Source organism: Dipodomys spectabilis, unplaced genomic scaffold (genome assembly GCF_019054845.1).
Source record: "Dipodomys spectabilis isolate Male_0828 unplaced genomic scaffold, ASM1905484v1 ptg000096l, whole genome shotgun sequence".
Lineage (NCBI taxonomy): Eukaryota > Metazoa > Chordata > Mammalia > Rodentia > Heteromyidae > Dipodomys > Dipodomys spectabilis.
This window is the reverse complement of record NW_024870773.1, coordinates 26262299-26288375: the sequence shown is the minus strand read 5'-3', so window position 1 is coordinate 26288375 and position 26077 is coordinate 26262299. Positions and strand designations below refer to the sequence as shown.

The 26077-nt window shown below is 38.5% G+C and overlaps 1 protein-coding gene across 8 annotated transcripts in view; it reads left to right on the top strand.

The window, feature by feature from the left end:
• Zmynd11 (zinc finger MYND-type containing 11) overlaps positions 1 to 26077 on the top strand; it is a 96727-nt gene that overhangs the window by 33044 nt on the left and 37606 nt on the right. For 6 of the 8 annotated variants that reach the window (XM_042686103.1, XM_042686106.1, XM_042686105.1 and 3 more), the window contains 2 exons: positions 16314 to 16473; positions 23870 to 23914. In XM_042686103.1, coding sequence (XP_042542037.1) covers positions 16314 to 16473; positions 23870 to 23914 — 205 coding nt within the window. The remainder of the gene's footprint in view (positions 1 to 16313; positions 16474 to 23869; positions 23915 to 26077) is intronic. The other 2 variants (XM_042686109.1, XM_042686107.1) reach the window with 1 other exon arrangement.

Here is a 26077-nt window from a genome sequence, read left to right as displayed (position 1 = left end):
TACATGTCCTCAGCTTCGCTCACTTCCCAAATGGTGCTGCTCAGATTAGTGTTGGAGTTTCCGTTTCTGTGCTTGTTGGTGAATTTAGGCAGAGCTTACGCGGCTCTCAGGCTTCCTTTTCTGTGGGTGGCTGGCATTTTCTGCCGTTCATTTCATGCTGGGGTTGTCATCTTTTTCTACTGATTTGCAGGAGCCATTCTTGTTCCAGACAGCAACACCTTCCTGGCTTTTATGGTCTATAAATGTGCGTGTTTGCTGAGTCATCATTCAGTCATCTGTTTAACTTTTTCTGTAGTATTCCTTTGGGACAGAAAATTTTAATGTTGATGTGATCAAACTTAATTGCCCTTTCCTATTGTTTTCAGCTTTTGAATTTTTACTTGAGAATTATTTTTTCTTAAGAAGGCTTCAAGAATATATCCTAAGCTGGGCACTGGTGACACATGCCTGTAATCCTAGCTACTCAGGAGGCTGAGATCTGAGGATAGAGGTTCAAAGCCAGCTTGGGCAGGAAAGTCTGTGAGATTCTTACCTCCAGTAAACTACCAGAAAACTGGAAGTGGTGCTATGGCTCAAGTTGTAATGTGCTAGCCTTGACCTGAAGAGCTGAGGGACAGTACCCAGGCCCAGAGTTCAAACCCCACAACTAACAAAAAAAAAAAAAAAAAGAATATGTCCTAGATTGTCTTTACTAAATTTACCATTTTTTTAATTGTGAAAATACTGTACAGAGGGGTTACAATTACATGGGCAAGATAATGAGTACATTTCTTATCAAGTATTGTAGCCTCCTCCTTTGTTTTCCCTTCCCATCCCATCCTCCAGTCATCCCCCAACCCAACCCTCCTCCCCACCCCCACCAAAGTTATAAAGTTCGTTTTCGACATAACGACTTGCACATTTCATTGTTGCAATGGGTCCACCTGTATCCCTATTTAAATGATTTGTTTTTTCCCTTCCCCTCCACAAATTATAACAACATCAAATACACTGAAAGCAGGGGTTATACTGTGGGGGAGGGACATACAAAACAACAAAGAAATAATCTTATAAATATGTTAGAACCAATCGCATGAAAGAAAAAAAAACATTTGAATACATATCTTAGGGTTCACTTCCCTAACATCAACTTATCTGACTTTTTCTGCTTGACTCAGACATATACTAGTTATTGCAAATAAGGGAAACCATGGGACCTATGTTTCTTTGGGCCTGGCTTACTTCACTTAATATAATTTTTTCCAAGTCTTTCCATTTCCTAACAAATGGGGCAATGTCATTCTTTCTGATGGAGGCATAGAGTTCCATTGTGTATATAGACCACATTTTCTTGATCCATTCATCTACTGAGGGGCATCTGGATTGGTTCCATATCTTAGCTATGGTAAATAAGGCTGCAATAAACATAGCTGTGCTGGTAGCTTTAGTGTGGTCTTGTTTGTGAACATTTGGGTAAATGCCCAAAAGTGGGATTGCTGAGTCATAGGGGAGCTCTATGTGGAATCTTTTCAGGAACCTCCATACTACTTTCCAAAGTAGTTGAACAAGTTTACACTCCCACCAACAATGCAATAAGGTTCCCTTCTGTCCACATCCACTCCAGCATCTGTTGTTATTAGAGTTCTTGATTTTAGCCATTCTAACTGGGGTGAGGTGGCATCTCAATGTTGTTTTGATTTGCATTTCTTTTATGGCTAGGGAGATTGAGCATTTCTTCATGTGTCTATTGGCCATCCTTCTTTCCTCTTCAGCGAAGTTTCTCTTTTAAGTCTTTAGCCCACTTATTTATTGGGCAGTTGTTTCTTTGAGGATTTGTTGTTGGGGGATTTAATTTTTTGAGTTCCAGGTATATTTTAGATATGAGACCCTTGTCTGTTGTATGGCTAGTAAAGATCTTTTCCCAATCCGTGGGCTTTCTATTGATCTTGCTAGCCTAAATTTACCATTTTCCCTTAAGCCTGTTAAGTCTTCTGCCGGTATATTTTATGCAATAATCTAAGATCTTGTTTTTTTTTTTTTCTCTAAGCTGAGTACATTTTTTTGAATCTAAACCCTTAAATGAAAATCTTATGGGAGAGATCTTGGGAGCCCTAGAGCATTCCATGTCATCGGATTATTAGCAGTTCTGCATCTTCTGCTTAGCATTGTGTTATCTTTATGAGATAAGGGTCTCTTCTGTCAAGGTGTATTTTCAGGCCCTAAAGCTGATGACTGACTCTTGACCACCATCATGTCTTCAAAATCTGCCATTTGCCAAATACTGCATGAATGGAGTGTCTTCATTAGCAACCAGTTTTGTCCTTCCAACAGCAAACTTCCGTTCTTTGTGGAATTAAATGATTGCAGTATCAGCTCTGCTATTAACTGGCTTCCTTTTGTGGAAGAACTCATTTTCCTTCCTTTCCCTGTAAACAATTGCCCCTGTGTCGCCATCATTTCAGTTAAGATGTAGGAAGCATTCAGGACATTTCTTGGTCCTCCTCTGTGGTCAGTGCTCTGTTCCTGCCCCAGCCATTTGCTCCTATGCTACCTGGCGTGGTAACCAGCCTTGTACACTCTATACCTCTGCATGGATGGAATTATGCAGGACAGGCTGGGCTCCCTAATCCAAAAGTGTAAAATGTGCTGAGATTTGAAGTGCCGGCAGCACGCAGAATATTTTAGATTTCAGGTATTATCATTAACACTGCTTAATTGGCAAACAGTGAAATATTCCAACATCATTTAGTGTTCCCTAGCATTTTGGATAAGGAATATTCAGTTTATATTTTTTCATAATTAATTTTTCTTGACCAGCATGTTTTGAGTTTCCAGAAGTTTGTTCTTTTTTCGGCTAAGTAATAGTGTTTCATTTGTGTGAATACACCAAATTAAAAAAAAAAATCTGGGCTGGGAAGGTGGCTCAGTGGTAGAGTGCTTGTCTTGCATGCGTGAGGCCCTGGGTTCGATTCCTCAGTACTACATAAGCAGAAAAAGCCGGAAGTGGTACTGTGGCTCAAGTGGTAGAGCACTAGCCTTGAGCTGAGGAGCTGAGGGACAGCACCCAGGCCCAGAGTTCAGGCCCCACAACCAACTCCCCCCTCCCCCCCCCAAAAAATCTGTTCACCTGCTGAGGTATGTTTAAAATAAGTATGTGTAGGTATGTAGGTGTATGTTTGGATAAACACCCAGGAATTGAATTTCTGAGCTGTACAGTATAATGGATATATAATGTCATTGGAAGGGCAAAGATTTATTTGGGGTAATTGTATTATTTTATATTTACCCAGCCATCTATGAGAATTTAAAATTTCTAGTAGTTTTTTTCATCTATTCTAATTTTAGTCATTCCAGTAGATTTTAAGAAACCTGTCATTGTGGTATACATTTTCATTACTTTGATCACTGAAGATATTGTCTTATAAAGTTATTGATTATTCATGCCTTTTTTGTAAAGTATTCAGATCCTTTGCCCATTTTTATTGAGTATTATTAGTAAAGTATTGTAGAGCTCAATATATTCTGTATGTAAGTTCACTGACATGTATGTATATGTATGTATGCGTATATATACACATGTATAACACATATATATATATATACTACAAATGTAAAATATAAAGATTCAATATTTATAGAAATGTTGTCTAAAGATTTTGTGGAATTACTGAGAGGTACTAATCTTCAGGCAGGTCCAGGGAGCTCAGAGCAGAACAAATTAGAGAGAGATCCAAATGTAGCCATGCAATAGTGAAAACTACTACTGGAAGAACGGCAAGGTTTTAAAAAGACATTGCTCTCAAGCTGGAGTTGTCTTTCAACTCTCAGCTCAGCTCTGAGCTGCATCCTGGGAATTCACATAATAGAAAGGTAGCTTTTTGGAGCCTTAAGAGAATATAAATCCCAGACTGAATTATTTATTTCACAGAGCTTGAAGTAAGATTTCTCCTAACACAAATCAAATCTAAGAAAATAAGACTTTCAGTGGTTTATATCAGGCAAGAAGATTTGGACAGTTCTGATATGTAATTATGGAAAGGATTGATAGGTAGGCCCACAGTGGCTCACACCTGTCATCCTTGCTACTCAGGAGACTGAGATCTGAGGATCATAGTTCAAAGCCAGCCTGGGCAGAAAAGTCCATGAGACTCTTTATTTCCAGGTAACCACCAAAAAGCCAGAAGCAGAGCCATGAGTCAAGTGGTAGAGTTGCTAGTCTTGAATGAAAAAGCTAAGTAAAGTGTTCAAGCCCAAAGTTCAAACCCCAGTATCAGGATAAAAAAAGCTGATAAATATATGGGTAATATAAAAATCACTAACTATACAAAATAAAACTGATGTTAAATTTGTGGCAAGATTAAGCTAAAATCACTGAAACACCACCAACAGATTCTAGAAACAATCCAGACGTTCAGTAGCCGTAGACTGGATGCCCCTGTGTCCTCATCATCGGCTCTGATGCCACCTGAGGATGGCCCTGTTCTACACAGCAGTATAGATTTAGGAAATTCCCCAAAAGAAAGGATCCAAATTGCAAGGAATATATACAATATGGTTCCTTTTCTGTGAAGTTCAAAGCCAAGAAATATGGGACAATGCTTCTTACTATTTCTATTATCTTCAAGTAGTGTACAAGGAGGTTTTTACTTTAACACATTCATCAGTGAGCACTCTGCATCGTCACCCCTCTGTCCCTCTCCTCCACACATCAACCCCTTCCTCTACCTGCCTCATTGCTTCCCAGTTCCATTTTCACAAATGTACATTGAGTGTTGATTGTATTCATCACCATCCCTCCCTCCATTTGTCTGCCTCCCCAGTGGAGACATGTTCCAGTTTCTTGATACTCATTTTGAACGTGTTTTAGAGGATGTGCTTAAAAATAAGATTCTGTATAAATATATGCATAATAATAGACGTAAAAGTATGATGAGAAAGAAGGGAAACTAGAGGGCTGTCAGTGTAGGTCAGTGTAGAGGCCTTGATACCTGGCTTTCATCAATAGGACCAACGAAGGGAGGAGAAGGAGCAGGAGGAGGAGGGGAAAAAAAGAGGAAGAGAAGGGGTAAAGGGGATCAGTAGTGGCTGGAGAGATAGTTCAGGCAAAGTTAGGGACACTGGTAGTTTGTGGTCATGGTAGATGCTGTAGGGAGAAACACTGTTGTATAGCCAAAGTCATCTTTCTGTTCCCATATACACATATGTCAGGCTCACTCAGGCATACTGACCCCATGGCACACTGCTTTTAAGTGTCTGTGTCATTCAGGGATAATCATCAGCATTTAAGTTAACTGTCTTTCTTTCTACTTCTCTTTTCCACTGTAAACCTTACTATGCCAGATTATCAAACAGAAAACAATATCCTAATTATACACAAATTATATTATTGAATGCTGTTTCCAAACATTCCTGCTACTACCATACAAAATAAACTCTGCCAAGTCTTATTTGTGAATAGAATTTCATAAGTGTGATTAAGAGGAATTTTGTGTAGAATAGAAATAGGCCTAGTTATTTTGCTTGAAATTATTTTTATCTAATAAGTTGCAAAAAGTACATGATTCTGTTATGAGTATTTTATAATGGAGATTAAAAATTAAAAATATGTTTTTACAATGTAGTTTAAAGATTTTGTATTCTTGTTGTTGTTGGTTGTAGGGCTTGAACTCAGGGCCTGGGCACTGTCTTTGAGCCTCTTTGTGTTCTAGGCTAGTTCACTACCACTAGATTTCTGAAAAAAAAATATATGCAACAAATTTAGTATGTTATGTCATAAAATTTACATTGAAATCTTGTCTGAGAGTTCTTTAAAATAGATTGTGTACTAATTAAATGATAAGCTCTAAAAAAAACTAAGCTACCTATGGTATAAGCTTTGTAAATATATATGAAAAGAAAGTGTATAACAAATAATAGATTAAAATTCAGTCTCTCTTTGAAAACTTGCAACATCCTATTTAATTATGTGGCATTGATTGATTCACATTTTCAGTCACCATGGAGTAAGAAAAGGAAGAATAACTTTGTTATCCTTTGCTATAACGTAAGTGAGCATGAGAGACATTTGTTAGTTTTGTGTTGTATAACATGTGGACCAATCAGGCCTTAAAACACAGTTTTCCTTTAGCATGAAGTATGCTCATATTGTATTCATATTGGTGTCAAGGAAAATATATACATAGATATTAGAACTCCTTCTGCCCCCAAAATATGAAAAACAGAGTAAAGTAAGAGGAGGAGGAGAAGGAGAAAAGTGAAATTTAAGCCTTAAAATTGGTCCAGAAGGCAAGCTAAATTAATATACTCAAGTTTTCTGTGAAGTGCTACAATTTGTAGAGGCTCGGAGTGAAGGTGGCTGGCAGGATTTAGTGCTAGGGGAAGAAGCCACAGCAGTTTCATCATGTATATAAAGCAGTCAGTTGCTGTACTAGAGTGAACCATAGCTATCTGTGAACACTGTACTAAAACCATAAACAGAATGTAGCTGTGCCTTGAGCAGTCAGGTTCCCAGAGTTAACAGTCTCCAAAACAGCCCTCTGTCCTCTCATGTGAAACAACTCCCTTTTTATTGAGCCTGTGGTGATTTTGCATCATTACACAGATAGGTTATTTGCATTAGTTGTGTTGTTATTTTGAAATGGTAATTTTTTAAAGTTGGTAACATTTTGGGATAGACCTAATTAATGTGAGAAGATTTGAGCAAGCTATAAAATGTAGAATCTATCATTGTTGAAAGGGAGACTTTGAATTAGAACTACTCTCTTTTTATTATATGGAAGCAATGTTAGTAAAACAAGTAGTGGAAAAATATGTTTGTTTGTTTTCCCCTCAACTGAAAGGTATGAAAGTAATACCTACGTGGGTTTAAAATAACTAAATTCTTTTGACTTTTAGTTAAAGATTCTGCATAAAGAAATTACACTTTAAGGAAATTTCTGTAGTGGATAGTTTGGGGGTAATCAGGGAAACTTTTCTGAGGAAAAGCTATCTTCCGTGCATTTACTATTAATGAAAATTATAATGAAAAAGAGGGGCTCTTTGTTAACACCATTAGCTCTCTTCACAGTGTATCTCTATTCTCTGTACACTGTGATCTGTTTGTATTAGCTCAGAAGTAAGTCAGATTAAAACTCCTCATTCTGATTAGGCTGAATTCTGAAGAGGGCATGAAAAGCCCCTAAAATGTTCACCTGTTCTTGTTGGCTTTATTCTTACAGAGTCTCTAAGCAAGTGAGTGATGCATAAGTACTGGCATCTGTGGTACTTGTAGAGTGGACCAGAGCTGGCCAAGGATTGTGGTACTGTAGGACCCCTTATAAACAACCATATAGCAAGTTGTGCATCCTGCGTTATCTCCCCTGTGTGCCTGTTGTGTTATGCCCCTCAAGCTGTGAAGTGTGGCCTGGACAGGGATGGAGGCAGATACAGATACAAGCTCTCGGATGGCTCTGATGCACTACTGATTTCAGATCTCCTTGTTCTAATCAGTGATTGATGTGAAGATGGTTTTCAGTTCTGTGTGCTTCAGTCTGTTTCTAGGTTAGACCTAATCAGGGTTCTTTAGGTTAGCAATGCAAAGCCTGTGGGTTTTGTTTTTGTTTTGTTTTTGCTCAGATTTCCTTTCTTTCTATGCCTGAATTACAGTTTTGCCTTTGTCCCTATGAAGCTGTCAGAAACTGTTTAGCTCTTGATTCAGTCAGTTGGTGATACTGGAATGAGCAGTTGCTCCAAAGTAAGCGAATTGTTTTTGTTTTTACTATTTTTAGTTTTTCTAGTTTTTAATGGGAGAATTGCTCTCAATAAACCTAATCAATTAATGCTGAGAGCAGTAATACTCATCTCCACATATGAGTGTGTATATATACATACATATATACATATATTCAATCTCAAGTCTCATTGTATTATTGTATATTGTATTATATAAATCTCAGTATATATAATACTCTTTATATATACATGAGTATTTTCTCATACCATTGTGTTGTTTTGAAACATGAATTAGTTCTAAAGTATATTGAGTGAATATAACAACTTATTTTACTATTGTGAACATTGAGTTCCTTTTTATTCCATTGGATTCCCTTTGAGGAACATTTTTTAACATAGGTCATGTACCTTGCCTACAGCCATTTCCTGGAACTAGAATGGCTGCTTCAGGGTCATCTGAGAGCTGTGGGTGCATCCTGCTAGAATGCTTTCTAGGAAGCAAGGTCCAGCAGCAGTGTGTCCACTACCTTCACCAGTGCTGAGAATACTGATCTCAACATGGGAAGTAGTCTTTTAGCATTACATTTGAGGGTATAAGCTTGCTATACCCTATGTGCTTGTCCTGAAGAAATTCCACATCTTTTACTAGTCAGCTATCTTTTTGTGTGATTTCCACAGAATGTATGCACAGAGACATGTATGCACAGGAGGTCTTCCTGGCATCAGAAGATCTCCCTAATATTCATTTGTATTCCCACCTTCAATGTTATGATTATGGTGTCATCTTTTTTTCAGTCCCTCGAGCCAGTTCACAGAGGCTCAAGGAGCCAATTCTCTGCCTGAAGGTGTTTATCTAGATTATTCAGAATACACTTGGCATAGATTTGTCATATTACCTTCAAAATGACAAAATTCTCATATCCCTTGATTCCATGAGCATGGTAAACCCAATTATAAGAGCTATTTGGACATTCCCAGCTTTTGTCATGTTTTAGTGATCAGAAAACACAGTATCTGGTGGCAGACCACACTTGTACAAGTTGCAGTCAGTCTTATTTTCCCACTTGTGTGCTCATTTCCCAGTACCTTCATTCCAAACAAGACCCCAGGGTTTCTCAGAAGCATTACTAGAAGATACTGAGATAGGAGAGATAATTACTCCCAGGGAGCTATGACTCATGAGAGTTCTTACTTTTGTAAAAATGCTAAGCAGAGGCTTATAGTATGAAGAGTGTGTCTGTCTGTCTGTGTCTGGAAGCAGGTAGAATCATTTCAGAAGATGAAGCCTCTTAGGGTTTTACAATGTGTTGGTTTTATGTGGATGCACTTTGGTACTTAGCAGCAATCAGATGGGTGCGCTAGGGCCCTGAGGCAGTGGGAGGAGGGCTGCAGGAGTGGAAGTGAATAGGAGAAATGAAAACCGTTCATAAACATTGAGAGTAACATTTAAATATTGGACATTTACACATCATTTTGTGACTGTGACCAAGTAAAATTGAGATTGAGATTAGTAATAGACCCCAAGCCAGATTTCTACTTGTGCATATTTATTGGAAGAAGGTAAGTCCCAGGGATGGATTAGTCAGTTTTTGGGTTTGATTTTGTGCTGGTCCTAGGGCTTGAACTCTGGGCATGGACACTGTCCCTGAGCTTTTTTGCTCCAGGCTGACATTCTACCACATGAAACTCAGCTCCACTTTTGGTGCTTAATTGGAGATAAGAGTCTCACAGCTCAGGCTGGCTTCAGACTTTGATTCTCAGACCTCTGTCTGTTGCAGTTTAGGAGTATAGGCATGAGCCACCAGTGCTGGCTGGGTTAGGCAGCTTTTAAGAAAATGAGAGATGTGAAGTATCCTTCACCTGACTGTTAGCCAGCTATTTTCACATGAAGCAAGCCTGCCAGAGTACTTGATGGTCTAAGAAAATGACTAATGAACTGAAACTTTTGTTATATGTGAGATATCACATAAATCACTGAACCTTCAGTTTGTTTGTGAGTAATTCAAGAAAGTCTTAAACCGTGTCAAGTATACTTGTACTGTAATGCTTACTCAGAGCAAATTACTCTTCTGTTTACTTAATATCTATAGTATTCTGGTTCAACTCTAAGCCTTTTCTCTACTTCTGAAGAAAAATACATGAGCATTGACTTCTTTGAACTTGTTTTGGGTGCTCGGACTAGGGCTTGAACTCAAGGCTTTCACTTTCTTGCCAATGGATGGTACTCTACCACTTGTCACAACCTATAGTCCAGCATTTTTGCTGGCCAATGGATATGGAGGCTTTCTTCCAGGTTTTCCTATCTGGCTGGCTTCCCTTGGATCCTCCAGCTCTCAGCCTCCTGAGAGGAGGGCTAGGATTGCAGGTGTGAGCTGCTAGAGCTCACACTTATTAAGGATAAAACAATCTATTTGTAAGAGTAGGAATTACTTCTTCAAGTTTATTAATCTATTGCCAATAATAGACACATCTTAGCCTTTGGATGATATTTTGAATATTTATTTGATCATTTACCCTTTATCCTAATTTGCCTAAGTCCAGCTTTCTGCTCAGAAAAACAATGGTTACCCAGGGTGGAGTGGATCAACATTGAGGTATTTCCTGCATTGCTGCTGGTAGGTCCTGCCCATCAGCCTATACCACACCTCCTATCCTGTCTGGTCTCTGCCCCATGAAGAGGATTCCTGATTCCAGTGTACCTCTTGTCCCTCAAACACCAAAATAGGCAGCCAAATTACCAAAATACATTGCTATACCTGACTTCAGTTCTTTTTGAACTAAGAAAGTTGAGCCACACATATTATCTGAGAAAAAAAAAAAACTCTGAATGTGATTTACCATTACTTTCAAGACATTTGAGTGCACAGGGGCTTAGAAAACCCGTTAGTATGACGAATGTTCATAGATAAAAATATGCCAAGGAGGCCTGGGCAGCAGTAGCTCATACCTGTAATCCTGTCTACTCAGGAGGCTGAGATCTGAGGTTAATTAGTTCAAAGTCAGTCCAGGCAGACATATCCAAGAGATTCTTGTTTCCAGTTAGCCAGCAAGACTGTGGCTCAGTGGTAGAGTACCACTCTTGAATGAAAAAGCAGAATGAGAAATCTGAAGTTCAAACTCTAGTACAAGAAAGAGAAGAGAAAAAAAAAGGAAAGGAACAGAAAATACAAACAAAATGTCTAGGAATGTGACATAAGACCAGTGCAAGACTCTTAAGTTCAGTCCCCAGCTCCACTAAAACAAAACCAAAATGCAGGTATGTAAAGAATTTTTAAAATTACCTTCGGGTTGCATGCATATGAAAGATAAAGAAATTTCTTGTTTAGACTGGGGTCTGCGCCTCAAGATATCTCATGCAAATGCAAGCATTAAGGAATCTGAAAAAAATACCACAAATCTGAAATTCTTTTGGCTGCAATCATTTCTTAATTTCAATTTTTGGCAATATTGGAGGTTGGGCTCCTAGCCTTGTGTCTGCTAGGCAAGAGCTCTACCATTTGAACCACTCTTACAGCTTTTTGGTCCTAAGCATCTTGGATAACCTGTGTTAAGTAGGAGTTCTTTATATATTAGGAAGATACAGGACTTAGGTCATGTCTTATGTGATGTGTATGACAAGTTCATTTCCCAGCTTCTCATTTAATTTTGGCCACTGTGTTTCTTATGAAGAAGGTGAAGTTGGTACTTTTGTGTAAAGATGTCCATCTTGTGTCACTTCTGGATTCTGATTCTTGCTTTCTTTTTTTTCTTTTTTGCGGTAATTCTGGGAAAGAACAATGCTGGAAAGAAAGGCAAAAAGAAGTATTAGACTGAGCTATTTATTGAGGATTTGTACTGTATTAAGAATTTGCCATATAATTATTAGTGGATAAATGTTTTAGAGAGAAAATATTCTGAATAATGAGGAATGGGGGAATATTATTGTTGTATTATTATTATTATTATCATTATTATTTGTGGGATGGTGGAGGAAAGAAGGACCCTATGCTTGGAACTGTGCTGCTGCTGCTCCTCCTCCTCCTCCTCCTCCTCTTCAGCCTCTTCTTCTTCCTCTTCCTCCTTTTTTTCCTCCTCCTCCTCCTCCTCCTCCTCCTCCTTTTATTTGTAATAGAGTTATTTTATAAGTTAGCTTGACAGCCTTTGTGGCATACTTGACAGTTCTTTATATGTAAAGGTATGTTATTTTGTGCAAATATTTGTATCTGAATTCTTTTACCTAAGATCAGAAATTAATATATTTTATTTATTCAATAAATGTGACATACAGGTAATATATTAAAAGGTATATATCATAACCAGTGGAAGCTTTAATTAATTAAAAAATAACCCAAAGCAGAATGCAAACAATGGATGGACCTTATTTTTGATCCAGTCTTCTATCTTCTTTTGATTGAAGAATTGAGTCTATTAATATTTAGGTTATTATAGAGAGATGTGTAATGTTTCCTGCCATTTTCTTGATTTCCTGTATTTTGTTTTTTCCTCTTCTTGTGTTTACTAAATTGATCTAGTGATTTTTGTGTGATGTTTTTCTTTGATTTGGATTCTGTTTCATACTTAGGTTTTTTTTTTTTTCCACACCAATGTGAAAAACCATCTCCAGTGTTTTCTTCTAACAATTCTGAAGTTTTATCTTTTTTTTAATGTTTAAATCTATACTATATAGAATTTAATTATGGGTGCAGACTGAGATAGGGCTTTCTCCTTTTCCTCCTTTTTCCTCAATTTAGTTAATCAGTTTACCAAGTACCATCCCCTGATTAATCTTTCTAGCAGTAATTTGGAAATCTAGCTTTATTACAATCAGAATTGCTATTTTCTTCCCTTTTTGCACTGATAGCATCTCACACTTTTCTTCATGCAGAATTTGTCATTTCTCTTACTGTGCTGTTCTTCTTATTGCTGTTGTAAATAATGGTGATCTGATCATCCGTTGTTGTTTCTAGGCAGGATCTTGCTTCCCAGCCTAGGCTGGCCTCAAACCTGCCACTCTGTTGACTCAGCCGTCCAGGTGCAGGGACTGTCAGGCTGCGGTACGGCGCCCATGTGATTTTCTTTTAACTTGAGGCTGGGTCTGTAGATCAGTGGAAGGGCATCTTCTACATTTGTTGTTTTATAACTAGCACTGTTGAGCATTTTCATTGTTTTTTTAAAATTTTTATTCTAAAGGCGTTGTAAAGAGGGGTTAAAAGTTAGATAAGTAAGGTATTGAGTATGTTTCTTTTTGAACAGTGTCACTCTCTTATTTTCTCCCAGTTTTTTCCCTCCCAACTTCCTATCCCCCAAGTTGTATGGTTCATTTCTTCATTATTGTTTTTAGATCTCTTTGCACCTTTTAGATTAACTTTTTAAAAGTTAACGATTGTTAGCAATAGGTTTAGAATAAAATAGCAGATACATTTTATTTAACTATTTCATATTCATGTTTAATCCACATTTTTGTGTATATGAACAGGGATGTGAATGAAATTTTCAGAATTCTTTTCTGGCAATATTTCTTCCTTCTCTCTCCCCTACCTCCTCTCTCCCTGCCTGGCTAGGGTATGAGCTCAGCCTTGGATTTAATAGGCAACCACTCTACCATTTCAGCAACTACCCCACCCCCTTGCCAGTGCTTTGTACTTTCCTGATTTTAGAATAGCATTTTGCTTTTTGCCCTGGGCTAGCCTGGACCTCTGCTTTCCTATTTATCCTCCTTCTATCTGGGATGACAGGTAAGTACCACTGCAACCAGCTTTTGATTGGTTGAGATCCGGTCTGGCCAACTTTTTACCCAGGCTAGCTTCTGATTACAGTCCTCCCAGGATCAGCTTCCCAAGCAGCTAGGTGAGCCACCACCCCAGGCTCTTTAAAATTTTATTTTTGCACTATAACAATCCATGCCCTATTTTTATTTCTGATTAAAAATTCAGTGTGTAGGATTCCAAATCTTACACACTGTGATCTTGAACCCAGCTTCACTTGAATTACATTTATTGTATACTTTTCTCATTCTTTTTCTGTTACTCTACTGGTTGAGCTAATGCTCCACTTAGGGCCTCTTGGTGGTTAATTGGAGATAACAGTCTTACAGATTGTCCTGCTCAGGCTGTCTTCAAATCTTGATCCTCAGATCTCAGCCTCCTGAGTAGATAGGATGACACTGACAGCTAGCTTGCTGATTGTTTTTTGCCTAGAGTTTCATGAACTTTTTCTGCTTGGGCTGACCTCAAACCATAACCCTTCTATTCTCAGCTTCTAAGGTAGCTAGGATTATAGGCGTGTGCCACCAGTACTAGCTCCCATTCATTTTCAGTCTTTCTGACTTGTTCTTAATTTTAAAAAACTGTTAAACATTTATACTTTTTACCATAAGAAGACGAGGATTTCATTTGAATCCTCATCCTATGTTTTGTTTCTGTTGGTTTTTGTTTTTTTTGGGTCTGGTCATGGGGCCTGAACTCTGGGCCTGGGCACTATCCCTCAGCTCTTCAGCTCAAGGCTAGCGCTCTACCACTTGAGCCACAGCGCCACTTCCGGCTTTTTTCTTTTTGCTTATATGGTGCTGAGGAATCGAACCCAGGGCCTCATGCATGCAAGGCAAGCACTCTACCACTGAGCCACCTTCCTAGCCCAGTTCCTGTTGTTTTTATGCTGTACTACATGGTATGTTTTGTGTAAGTCCAGATAATTTTAGAAATTTTGTTGTTCTAATGATTATCTTTAGGAATTTAAGCAATACATTGAATCCCTTAGGACAGTTTTTGGAGAATCTTTTGACTGTCAAAAAAGTGACAAAATTAGTGTATTTGGATTAATTCCTCATTTTTCTCTGGTTTTGTTAATTATGGCATATCTCCTTTGTCAGGATTTATGTTCTGTTCGCTAGACAGAATCCTCATGTTTCTTCTGTCTTAGTCCTTCTGTTGTGAAGGTGATGGCTGAAACAAGATTTTACAAAGTAAGCTATCTCCTAAGCAGAAAAAAGTAGTCTTTCATGTACTGAAAACATACACCCTTATCATTAATCCTTTTGCTGCAACTTTTTCTGTTTGTTGTTGTTGTTTGTCTGTTTGTTAAATTTCATCCTCTAAATTCAGATGGATGAATTTCAAAATTACCTGTTGCTTTGAGCCTGAATAACAGACTAATATTAAGTAGGAGCTTCAGGAACAATTTGAGTCCTGTGTTATTACTTTGAGGACTGTACAGGTGTCACTTTCCTGCCTTTCAGTGGAGAACATGTAGCTGAGAGGTCCAGCCAGTCTGATTTGTCTCATGATATGTTCTCATCTGGATAGGCAAAAGGCCCTCTGAAATCCAATAGTTTACTGGGAAAAAGTAGTTGTTGGGGTTTGTTTGGAGGAGAATGGAGAATGGCTCAAATTGAAATATATCTATAGTATTATATTTCTTTAAGACATAAGAAGAGATACAGCTTTAAAACTAGGTAGAAGTAGATAGATTCAGATGTGATATAGAATGTGTAAGCCAAATATTGCCATGAGCATGGAGGGAATGTTACTGTTTCTCTCTGCCATCCAGAGCATGTTTGATAAAGTTTACTTTAAAAATGCCATGAATCTGAAAATCTGGAAAAGACATTTTCATTTGATCTGTCACATTGTACATTGGTGCCTCCTTCATATGCAGATACACCTGTCTAATTCCAAATATTCTTTGGCATTGTTTTCTGAAATTTGAGTAAGTGCATGTGTGCACACGTACGTGTGTGTGTGTGTGTGTGTGTGTGTGTGTGTGTGTGTGTGTGTGTGTGTGTGTGTGTGTGTGTGTTTTTGGGTTTTGGGTTTGTTGGTTTGCTTGTTTGTTTGTTTTTTTTCCAGTCCTGGGGATTAAACTCAGGGCCTGGACATTGTCCTTGTTCTAATTTTGCTCAAGACTAGCACTCTACCACTTGAATGTCAGCTCAACTTTTGGCTTTTTGGGGGTTAATTGGATATAAGAGTCTCATGGACTCTCCTGCTGGGCTGGCTTTGACTCTAGGCTTGTGGCATGAGCTTCTAGATGAGGAAACTTACTTTGCAGAATATCTTTGTAATTCCAAAGCCTGTAACTGAAAACTGTAAATCTAACTTGAGGCTATAGAGTGAAAGTTAGTGATTGCTCCAGAGGCTACAAGTAAATGAGATGTTTAACTAAAATGTATTAAATAACTTATACTTGCTGGTTTTGGGCTGTTTTGAACAAATATTTCTGTAAACATAACAATTTAGATTTAAAACAATCTAAGAACATGGATTGATCCCTCCCTCCCTCCCTCCCTCCCTCCCTCCCTTCCTTCCTTCCTTCCTTCCTTCCTGCCTGCCTGCCTGCCTTTCTGCCCTCCTGCCTACCTACCTTCCTGCCTTCCTACCTTTCTGCCTTCCTACCTTCCTGCCTGCCTTCGTCCCTCCCTCCCGTCGTCCCTCCCTCCCTCCCTCCTTCATCTTTCCACCCTCCCTTCCTTCCTTCTCACTCCTTCATCTTTCCTTCCCTCCTACTCCTTTACCTTTCCTCCCTTCTCTCTTCCAGCTCTTATAAATAAATGAGTCATGAGTAAAAGACGGGCAAATCTCCATTTTCTCGTCTTTCCTCATGCTGTGTCCCAATACTGAATTGTAAATTTGCGTCTCCTCTGTGTTCAGGTATATGTCTCGAGTCCACGGTATGCATCCAAAAGAGACGACCCGTCAGCTGAGCTTGGCTGTAAAAGACGGCCTTATTGTGGAGACGCTGACAGTGGGCTGCAAAGGGTCGAAAGCTGGCATTGAGCAGGAAGGGTACTGGTTGCCAGGAGATGAAATCGTAAGTATAACTGAGAAACACGAGAGTGGCAGAGCTCTATGGTTTTTTTTTTTTAAACATTATTTAGCTACAAGCTGTAGAAAATTCATTTTCAGAAGTTTAACAATTGTCATTCACGTTAAGGCTCCACATTGGCAGAAAGGAGACTTCTGATATTTTTGTAAGAGGGTACATTAATAGCTGTATTTTTTTAAATCTAAAAAGTGAGAACAAAATCCCTTTTGACCTGTGCACAAATGATGGTACCTCTGGGCGCTTTCTCAGTAACCGTGAGGAGAAGTGTTTGAGTGAAGGATAATGCAGGCACGCTCTGGCCAGGCGCGAGGACCGCCCGGGCCCTACGCACCACCGTCTCACTGGCACCAGATGGCACAGGACTCAGGACCGCACTCTAGCTGAGGCTAGAACAGAGCCAGAGGCTTCTGGTGTCTGTTCCCTGGCTGTTTCTTCACCAGTGACGATTGTAGTTGTTGTATACCAGAACAGATGTCTAATGAGAAAAGCAGAAAGTTTTTTTTTTCTTTCTTTTTCCCTAGTTTTCCTAAATTTAACTCCCTTTCTTAGTGGTAATATTTTACTCCTCTGATTCCTTTCAGTGCAGACGTCACACTGAGAGTCACATACAGTAGTAGTACATTTTTTCCTTTATAAAGATTACTTTTGTGTGTAATATATTTATTCTGCCATATTTTTGATGTTCTAATTTTTATGAACACCGCTTCAAATGATTGGTTCCAAATATAGTAGATGTTAATTATTTTAGGCTTTAAAAATGGATTTAAAGACAAGCTATAAATAAATCAGAAGAAGTAGACTTAGTAATTGAGTGTTTTGAGTGCTCTATCACAAATTCCCTGAAATCTAAAATTATTAAGATGACACAAAAATCCTAAGATCAGTTCATCATGGGAAAGTTCCCGCTCCCTTCGAATCCCCTCCTTCTCTGCTCTGCACAACAGAGCCAACCTCATGCCCTTCTGTGAGGCCTGGGGAGCAAGGTCATCCTTGTAGCTGCTTCCCACACAGTTGTGGTGCAGGTTTGTTCAGATTTACACCAGTTTTGGCCAACTCAATCTGTGCTTCAAAGCCTCAGGGAGGAAAAATGTTTATAATGAGCAGAAAACATCTTTACTTGCATTGCAAGTGAAGTGAAAATGTTCATTTCAGCACAGGTTCCCTCCCTCCCCCCATAGAGTTTTCTTTCAGAAATCTAAAGCAACAAATCTAGGCAAGAAACTTTGGGGACATAATAAAAATAATGGACAACTAGTTTATTGTATAATCAGAGTAATCCAGATCATGTAGATGTCTCACCCCCGAACACTTGGTTATCTGTAGGTGTCATTACAGAAGACTAAGATAGCATCTCAGATCTGTAGTAATTATAGAGACAGGAGACCCCATCCACACAAGATGGGGGTACAGACTTCCCTAGAAGTGACTTTCTCTCTGCTTTCTAGGTTTGTGCTCCTCAAATTGAAGTTTTCCATGTTCAGTTTAACTCAACCAGCAGTTAATCATCTTATTATTACATGTTCATAATTACTTAGGTCCTGTATACTCTTTATGTTCGTAATGCATATATTTATAGTATCATCTTTTATTTTCCTTTTTTCTAGCTGAAGCCTTACATTAAACAATTCTTATTTACAATACATTTTATACTAAATAAACATGCATAATATAGCTATATATATCAGATTTATGTCCAGATTAAAAAGTGTGTAAGCATTTAGAATTCAGTTACTGTACATAAGCACATATAGAGAGGTAAGGCATGCATGCTTCAGTCTGCAGGGTTCAGGTCTATCTCGGGTATTCACTTAGGTATATAAATAATAGTGAGGAACATTGGAAACCTCATTCATTTTGTCTTCAGCTGTAATGTGAGCATGGTGATGTCAGCCTTATTTAAGGACTAAATGAAATTATCTACATAAAACATATATAGATAAGGTCAGAGCAAATTTCTGACCAGTCAGTTACACTTAGGTAAGCAAGGAACTGGTAGCTCATGCTTGTAATTTTAACTTAGGAAGCTGAGATTCCAGAGCTGTGGTTTTAAGCCAACCCAGGCAGAAAAGTTTGTGAGACTCTTTCTTCCCCCCTTCATTAACCAGCAAGAAAGCCAGAGTGGTAGAGCACCAGCCTTGTGCAAAAAAAAAGAAAAAAGAAAAAGAAGCAAGAGTTCAAGGCTCTGAGTTCAAGACCCAGTGCACATATACACACAGATTTACTTGTCACACAGCAAGGTGATGATGCATAAAAATATTGTGTATTCAAAGTATGTAAAGGAATGAACTTTAAATGTTCTTACTACAAAGAAATGATAAACGTTTGAATTATGATGTTAGTTATCCTGACTTGATCATCTCCACATTGTAGACATGCATTGAAACATTACTTTACCCTACATATGGATTATTTATTAATTAGAAGAAAATAAAACTTTAAAACACAAGGAAATACCTATCTAGAGTTCATCAAAAGCTCATGAGTTTATTAAAAGCAAAAATTTTTACTCAGAATTTTTATTTTGTAGCATGTGTCCTCAAGCACAAATCAAACACAAACACCTCTAATGTCTTAATTTAGACAAGACTTGGAAATAATAGACTGATTGCACTTTCATGTCATTGTCTCCACTGCCTACACAGACAGTTTTCATGCCCTAATAACACTAGCAGCTCGTGTGATTAGCTCTGTACCTTTAACGATACAGGTAGCTCACACTTGGCCAGCTTTGTGTGACTGTATTGACTAGATGGCCCACATTTGTAGGCCAGGCATAAGTTGGTCAGCAACAACTTTAAGAGGCATTGTTCACATCATATCAGGCATGGTCTATTTGTTTAATGTTTTTTTAGCAGGTCTCTAGTATGAGACAGTACTGTAAGGGTACACCATAAGATCTTCAGATGGATGGCTCGCTCCCCTTTCCTCACTGTGGGGCCAGCTCTGTTTGCATGCCACCTGCTGGATCTCTCCACCTTTTATGTGGTGTAGTTCACTTTAGTGACCTAAAAACTGGGTCTTCTGCCTTACTCGTTGTCTTGTTGACTTCTGATGCAGAATTGAGAAACAGTCAAGAAGGTACATATAGTTTTGGGAAGGAAAGTTATTGGATATTTTAGTAGTTTGTTTTTAAACACTTAGTTCAAAGTCACCACGATTCCTCACTCAGGCAGTCCTGCCATGCTAAAAATAGATGGTAATACTCTTCTTTTCCCCTCTATTACCTGTAAAAAAAATGGTAGCTGTAGAATCAGAGGTGGGACAGAGTTGTGTGTCTTGCGAAGCCTTCACATCAGCAGAAGCAGGCTCTGCCATCTTGGCTTTCACCATTATTCTGAGAAGAGCCGGTGGATCCTGAGTTCCTCTCGCCATACAGTTACATTGGTGTAGCTTTAATGAGAGTTGTCAATGTTATATTTTTATTCCGTCCCTGCTAACTTTTTTCCCAAGGCTTGTTTTTAAAAGCTTGAATCTACTGAAAAACATGCCTGTCTTGAGCTTTGTTTATAGTAAGGCCAGCTACGTGTACTAGAAGCTTAGCTGTGTTTGGTAAGGCTATAAAGATGTAAGACTTGCTTGCAAGAAAGCCTGTATGTTGTGAGCCAAAGGCAGAAGCCCTCATTGTACAGAAATGACTTCTACCAGATCCGACTGATGCTCAGGCATTTGACAAGCTCATCTCAAACACTGTTCACAGCCCCCTGTGTAGGAGAATTACATTTGGAGAAACTATTGTAAAATTAGGCCATGCATAAGCATCTTCATGGCTATATTTTATGTATGTCCATATGAGATCATGAAAAAGTAGGCATTAAAAACAAGGCTATTCACATTTTCTAAATGGCTTGTTTAAATAATGTTAGTCAATGTACAAGCAAAATATATGCTCCAGCCAGTCTTCTTGAAGGATGAATGTGTAGAACTAGGGCAACACTCCTGGGTTTGTTTTGTTTTCGTGAATTCTGGGACCTTTACCCTCACCGCTCTCCCCCATCCCTAAGCTGGCGCGCTACCACTTGTCCCACATGTCTTTTTTTTTTTTTTTGATGATTGTCTTCCCTGCTGGCTTCAAACCTTGATCCTCAGCTTGCTCTCTCTCTTAAGTAGATAGGATTACAGGTATGAGCCACCAGTGCCCAGCTCCTGTCAATTTTAAATGGTCATTTCCACACTTCCAGACTACTGTGTCATTAACATGTACTAACAGGGTTCAAAAGTTTATTCAAAGGTGATTTTCATAGTTTATGAAATTATATTGGCAAAAGGCCGTTAGATGAGGGCAAGAAGGAACTTTGTGATGTCTGACCATTTGCTGTTTTATTATATCAGGACTTGTTCTTTCAATTTCTTTCTAAAGAAACTCTCCATGTTCTTGTAGGCTCCTGGGTTTCCTCTTCATCTGCTTGCTCTGAGAACCATGGGTGACATGTTTAATCCACATTTCTTCCACCTCTTTATCCTTACAAATTCAAAATTCTATTTCTTGGGCAGAATTTTACCATTTCCCAGACTGAGCTTAGTATGCTATTTAGCTATCCTCCTAATAAATACGTTAATCTCTTACGAGTTATCCTCTTCACTGTAGGTGCTCACTAAGGGTGGGAAGATCTTAGTCATATCCTTCTTGTCTTATAGGAAGACAGGTAACCTTGAGTAACAGATCATTTGCAGATAAAGCATGTCAATATGTATTTTGCAAGTGAGATAGTATTATTTGATGACTTCCATCTGTATCCACAATTCCCAGCACAGAGCTACACTTGCATTAGACAGGTGGTTTTCATCTGATATTGAATAATTTGGTTACCAGTGTGGAAGAAGAGAGAAAGATTTTTTTTAATGTATAAAACTATTTCGTTTACATACCTGCCAGATTTGGTCCTGGGACTTCATTTCTTTCATTGTTATTATCAGTATAAAGATAGTATATGAGTTTTGGAACTTCTGCTTCTGATTTATGCAGGTTTGTTTTGCTACTTAGGAGGCAAAAGTAACTGGCTACTTAGAAGACAAAAGTAACTGTTGCACATCCTGCTTCCAGTATTTTCTTTTCACAACTGTGTGAAAAGTTGATCATGCCTAAGAAGGGCTCCCTCCATTCCTCTCCACAGGCCTGGTGCATCTGTCTACATGAAAATGTGGCCTCTCTATTGTTTGCCTTTTCTCATTTAAGGTTTTTTTTTATATCCCTTTAAAATATGTATATTGTGGTTTCTTAAAGAGTTTAACATATCTTAGGGATAAATGCTTAAATTCTAATCCTGGAGGGCAGGATAGATACTTCTTTAGTTTCCTTCCTTCCCTCCCTCACTCCTGCTCATTTTCTTTCTTTTTTTCTTCCCGTCTTTCTGGGGTTGCAAAACAAGGGCTTGAACTCAGGGCCTCTTAGACTGGCACTCTACCACTTGAGCTACACCTCTAGCTGTTTTTGTTGTTGTTGTTTTTGTTTGTTAGTTTTCTGAGTATTTTTGAGATAGAGTCTAGGAACTTTTCTACCTGGCCTGACCTTAAATTGCCATTCTTCCCCCTCAGCCTCCTGAGTAGCTAGGATTACAGTGAACCACCAGCACCTGGTCCAAATGGCTTATTCTGAAAGAAACTATGGTTTGGATTCTTTTGAAATTTTAACCTAACTCCCATCTCATAGAATTTGGACTTAATCTTCAGGAATCTCACGCTGCGCAGCCATGGCAAGAAGCAGCTCCCTGCTCTGTGCTTATAGGCAACACTGGACAAGCTGAGCCCCGCTCTTGCAGTGCAGCCCGGCAGGGAGTGCTTGTGAAGTCAGCGCAGAAATTTGCCCCCTTCTGGTGACACTTGTCACATGTTTTAGTGCTTTAAATGCAATATTCAATGCCCCTTGGACATTGTTACTTTATATTATGAAATATATTCTGCCCTCTTCATGTTAATTACATTTGAAACCATGCATTCTTTCCAAATATTCATTCCCAATCTGTCATGAAAACATGAACGATCATGTGGTTACCCAGAAAGGACAGCATCACTGACTATTAATTAATTAGAAATCACATTTACTACAGCTCACACCCTGAAATTATTCTTGCTGGCGTAAAAAATTTGTTTTGCTCAAAATATTTGCTCTCACTATTCTTTTTCGTTTGTATTGAGTATATGCATTCTTTCTTTTTTCCGTCTGATTTTTGTTTGAGCAATATTGTAACGTTTTATCTTTAAAATAATATTTAAAATCACTGGAAATACTTAACCATCAATTCTCACATCTGTGTAATTAACTTGAATTTGTTAGCAGTTAAAATAACCTAGAATCACAAAGCATTAGCTATGCATTATGTCTGCCTTGGAGCCCGCTATCAGGTAGTGTAATATGGGTCTGTTCACCAAGTAGGAATAGGAAGTGACTTTAAGCAATTGCCTTGACTTGTTGAGGAGGCTGGGATGTAGTTTGGAATACCTTCCCCTAACAGTTCCTCAGGTACTCCCCTGCTATGTGATGGAATACCCACCCTGCCAAGCTCCAGTTCATCTCCAAATTGGAGAGAATAATAATTCATGTTCTAACTTATAGAAATGTGGAAAGCAAATGTGCTGTTGAATTTTAAAGGACTTGGAAGAGATGCACACCTGTGTAGTTAGAAATGTGTCATTAATTGTGGCTTGGTCAGTTTCCATTTTGTGCATTCAATAGATAATAACATGAGTTCACAGTTCCTGAGTGCCTGGGTTGTGCCAGGCTCTCTTTCACATGCTCTGCACATGTGAATCCATTGTTTTTTACCACTCTGCTCACTTTACAGCTAGAAAAGGACATTCCTCCCTCAGTTACATAGCCCTGCGTGCCAGGAGCAGGATTTGAGCCAGTCTGGCTCAGAGTGTTAACTGAAGTTATGTGGATGACATGCCGCTGGATGGTGGACCATTTTCCACTAGGTTCTGAGGATAGCCTGCATAAATCTCATATGATGAGGTGCTGAGTTCACTACAGTCACACTCATCACCCATTTTAAGTCCAGTGTGAACCTGTTTCAAAGTGAAAGGACATTATTATTCCTGGGATTGTGCAAATGTGTGATAACACTGAAAGTATGACACTTTCCTAACATCATCGTAGGTTTCATGAATTCCCAGAGAAGTTTTCTCTATATCTACCTGTAGCACTTTGTTAGTGTGAAAATTTTCCTCTCAAACTAATAATGATTCTTAAGTTTGCATGCTCTTGTCTTTTTATTAATGGTTAGTACATTAGTATATTTTAGTAATAGTATCTGCAAAATAGTTTGTCGTAAAGCAAGATATAACCATTTGACCATGTATGAAATCACTGTAGCCCTGTGTATTGCCTGATAATGAGCAAAACTATGGTAGAGAGACCAAGATTATTTTGTTTTTATTTTGAAAGGCCTACAGTATGCAGCCTTTCTTCAGGACAGCAACCCCAGACAAGGTGAACTAATTTTGTACTATGTTATTTTACTTTAATTTTGTTATCTCTCTTTTTTTTGTAATGTATTTCTATCTTACTATAGGCTAGCTTAGTTAACTCTTGCCATGACTTGTTTGTTAAAACCATACTGTCTGTAATACTTCTAGTTTTGAATTTTGTGCTAGTAGGTTTGCTTTTTTTGGCTTGCTTTATGTAGAATAGATGTTGGCATCTTATAGGACCCAGTGAAAATGCAACTCAGGTTATAACATGGTTGAATGCTAGTCAGGAGCACTATGGGAATGATTTCTATTTACTAAAAGACAGTTTTAAGGGTCTTTGACATTAATAAATGTGCCTGTGTCATTTGTACCTCAAAAAATTTTTTTCTAGACTCAGAATCTAGTGATTCTTGGACTTGAGTCTTCCATGTTTTGTATATTCCAAACAACAATTGCTATCATTAAAAGAATAGATAGATCCAAATGTATAGAAGAACATATATCCATGTTTCTGTAATTTGCTTCTTTTAAATTATGCTGCCATTTTTATAGCTGTTACCAAAAAACAGTCTAGAGTTAAGCACACATCAACAGTTCATTTTTACTTCTGTTTCCTAGGTGGATGGAAACAGGAGAGGAGGCAGGAGGGGGGAGGATCACATAGAGAGGTTAGAGCTTTGCTCTCTTGGTTTTAGTGGCCTATCATTCTGATCATCATGTAAAGGCCAATTAATGTCCAAAATTCAAGTAACGAAGAATATGGCAATTTCTGTGGTTAGTAATGAGTCAAATATAAGCCCTTGAAATCTCTAAAGATGTTTCTAAACAGCTGTGGTGATAAGAATCTGAAATGTATTGTTGGAAAGAGGTCTGCCAATTAAAAATCAAATAAGGTGCCTTATCTCCATTGAAGCTTAATTTATGTTGGAATTTTTTAGATATGAACATTGAAATAGTTAAGATGTAATGTATTTGCCAGCTAGCTGACATGAATATGCCAGTGACTGGTTTAAGTTGGCCAAGCACCCCACACATATGCTATGTCTATATGGTGCCACTGGGTCCTGCAATCAGTTCCAAGACTGCAGTTCACCCGAAAGTCCTCTACCACAATAAGCTTCTGGAGTCTGTGCATCTGTCGCGTTTAACTAAAAATGGTCATACCTTTTTTATTGCTTTGGTCCAGGAAGAACATCAATTTCTTAGCAAGAAGCAAACTGGAAAGTTTACATTTCTACAGGATTTGCTCTTATGTCCTGTTCCTCACCCATGGTTCTGGGTGTGGTCATTTTTACCCTTGGAATATAGGGAATTGTAGCACTCAGATGTTTGAACCTAGTTTCTAGAAGTTATTATTTACCGAGTGCTGCATAGAAATCCATTGATGGAAGAGTAAGGTTCAAAGAAAACAAGAAAGCTGCTCACCCCTGTGAACAAAGTAGATGGTGATAATAAAAGGAAAAATGATGGCAGAGCACAAACATGGAGTGTCGGAGTCCCACTGGAATCGCCTTGCTTACCATAGCTGAGTTTTCTTTTTGCCCATTTGGTTACCATGTCTACAAAAGAAGGTTGAAAGTTAACCAACCCATCACTCTTACGTAGGTTTTACTAAAAGCTAAGAGTGATGAAGAATGAACCATAAACTAAAGAATGCCTCCTAGCCTTCCTTTCATGTATGGAAGTGGTGCTGACTGTACAAGGTGTCACGGGTAAGAACGTGTGGAGGAACACTTTCGTACCTCCTATCATGATCCCTGATTTCTAGGAAATAAGCCTCTGTTCCCTTTTTTACTTTCTTTGGCAATTTCCTTTGGACAAGAGGACTAAATGTTTAATTTCACATTTTCAATTTATTTTCCAAATTCAATAGGACCCGAACATGAGGGAAGCCACCAGAACATGGACATTCTGACTAAGGCTTATTTTCAGTGAGCATCAGTACCAGGGGTGAGAAGGTAGAACAGTGATCAGCACCACTCTTAGCATTCTCTCCAGTATCACTGTGTGTGCAGGTACTTACTGAAGGGCTTTAAAAAGCAGGATGAAAGAGTAAGGTTGGTTTGGTGTATTCAGTTTATTAAAGAAATTACTCCTTAGGTCACATTTTAAAATGGAAGGCAATTTAGAAGTGGATTGGCTTTGGACTTACTGCATTTGGGACTGGTTTGCAATCAGATTG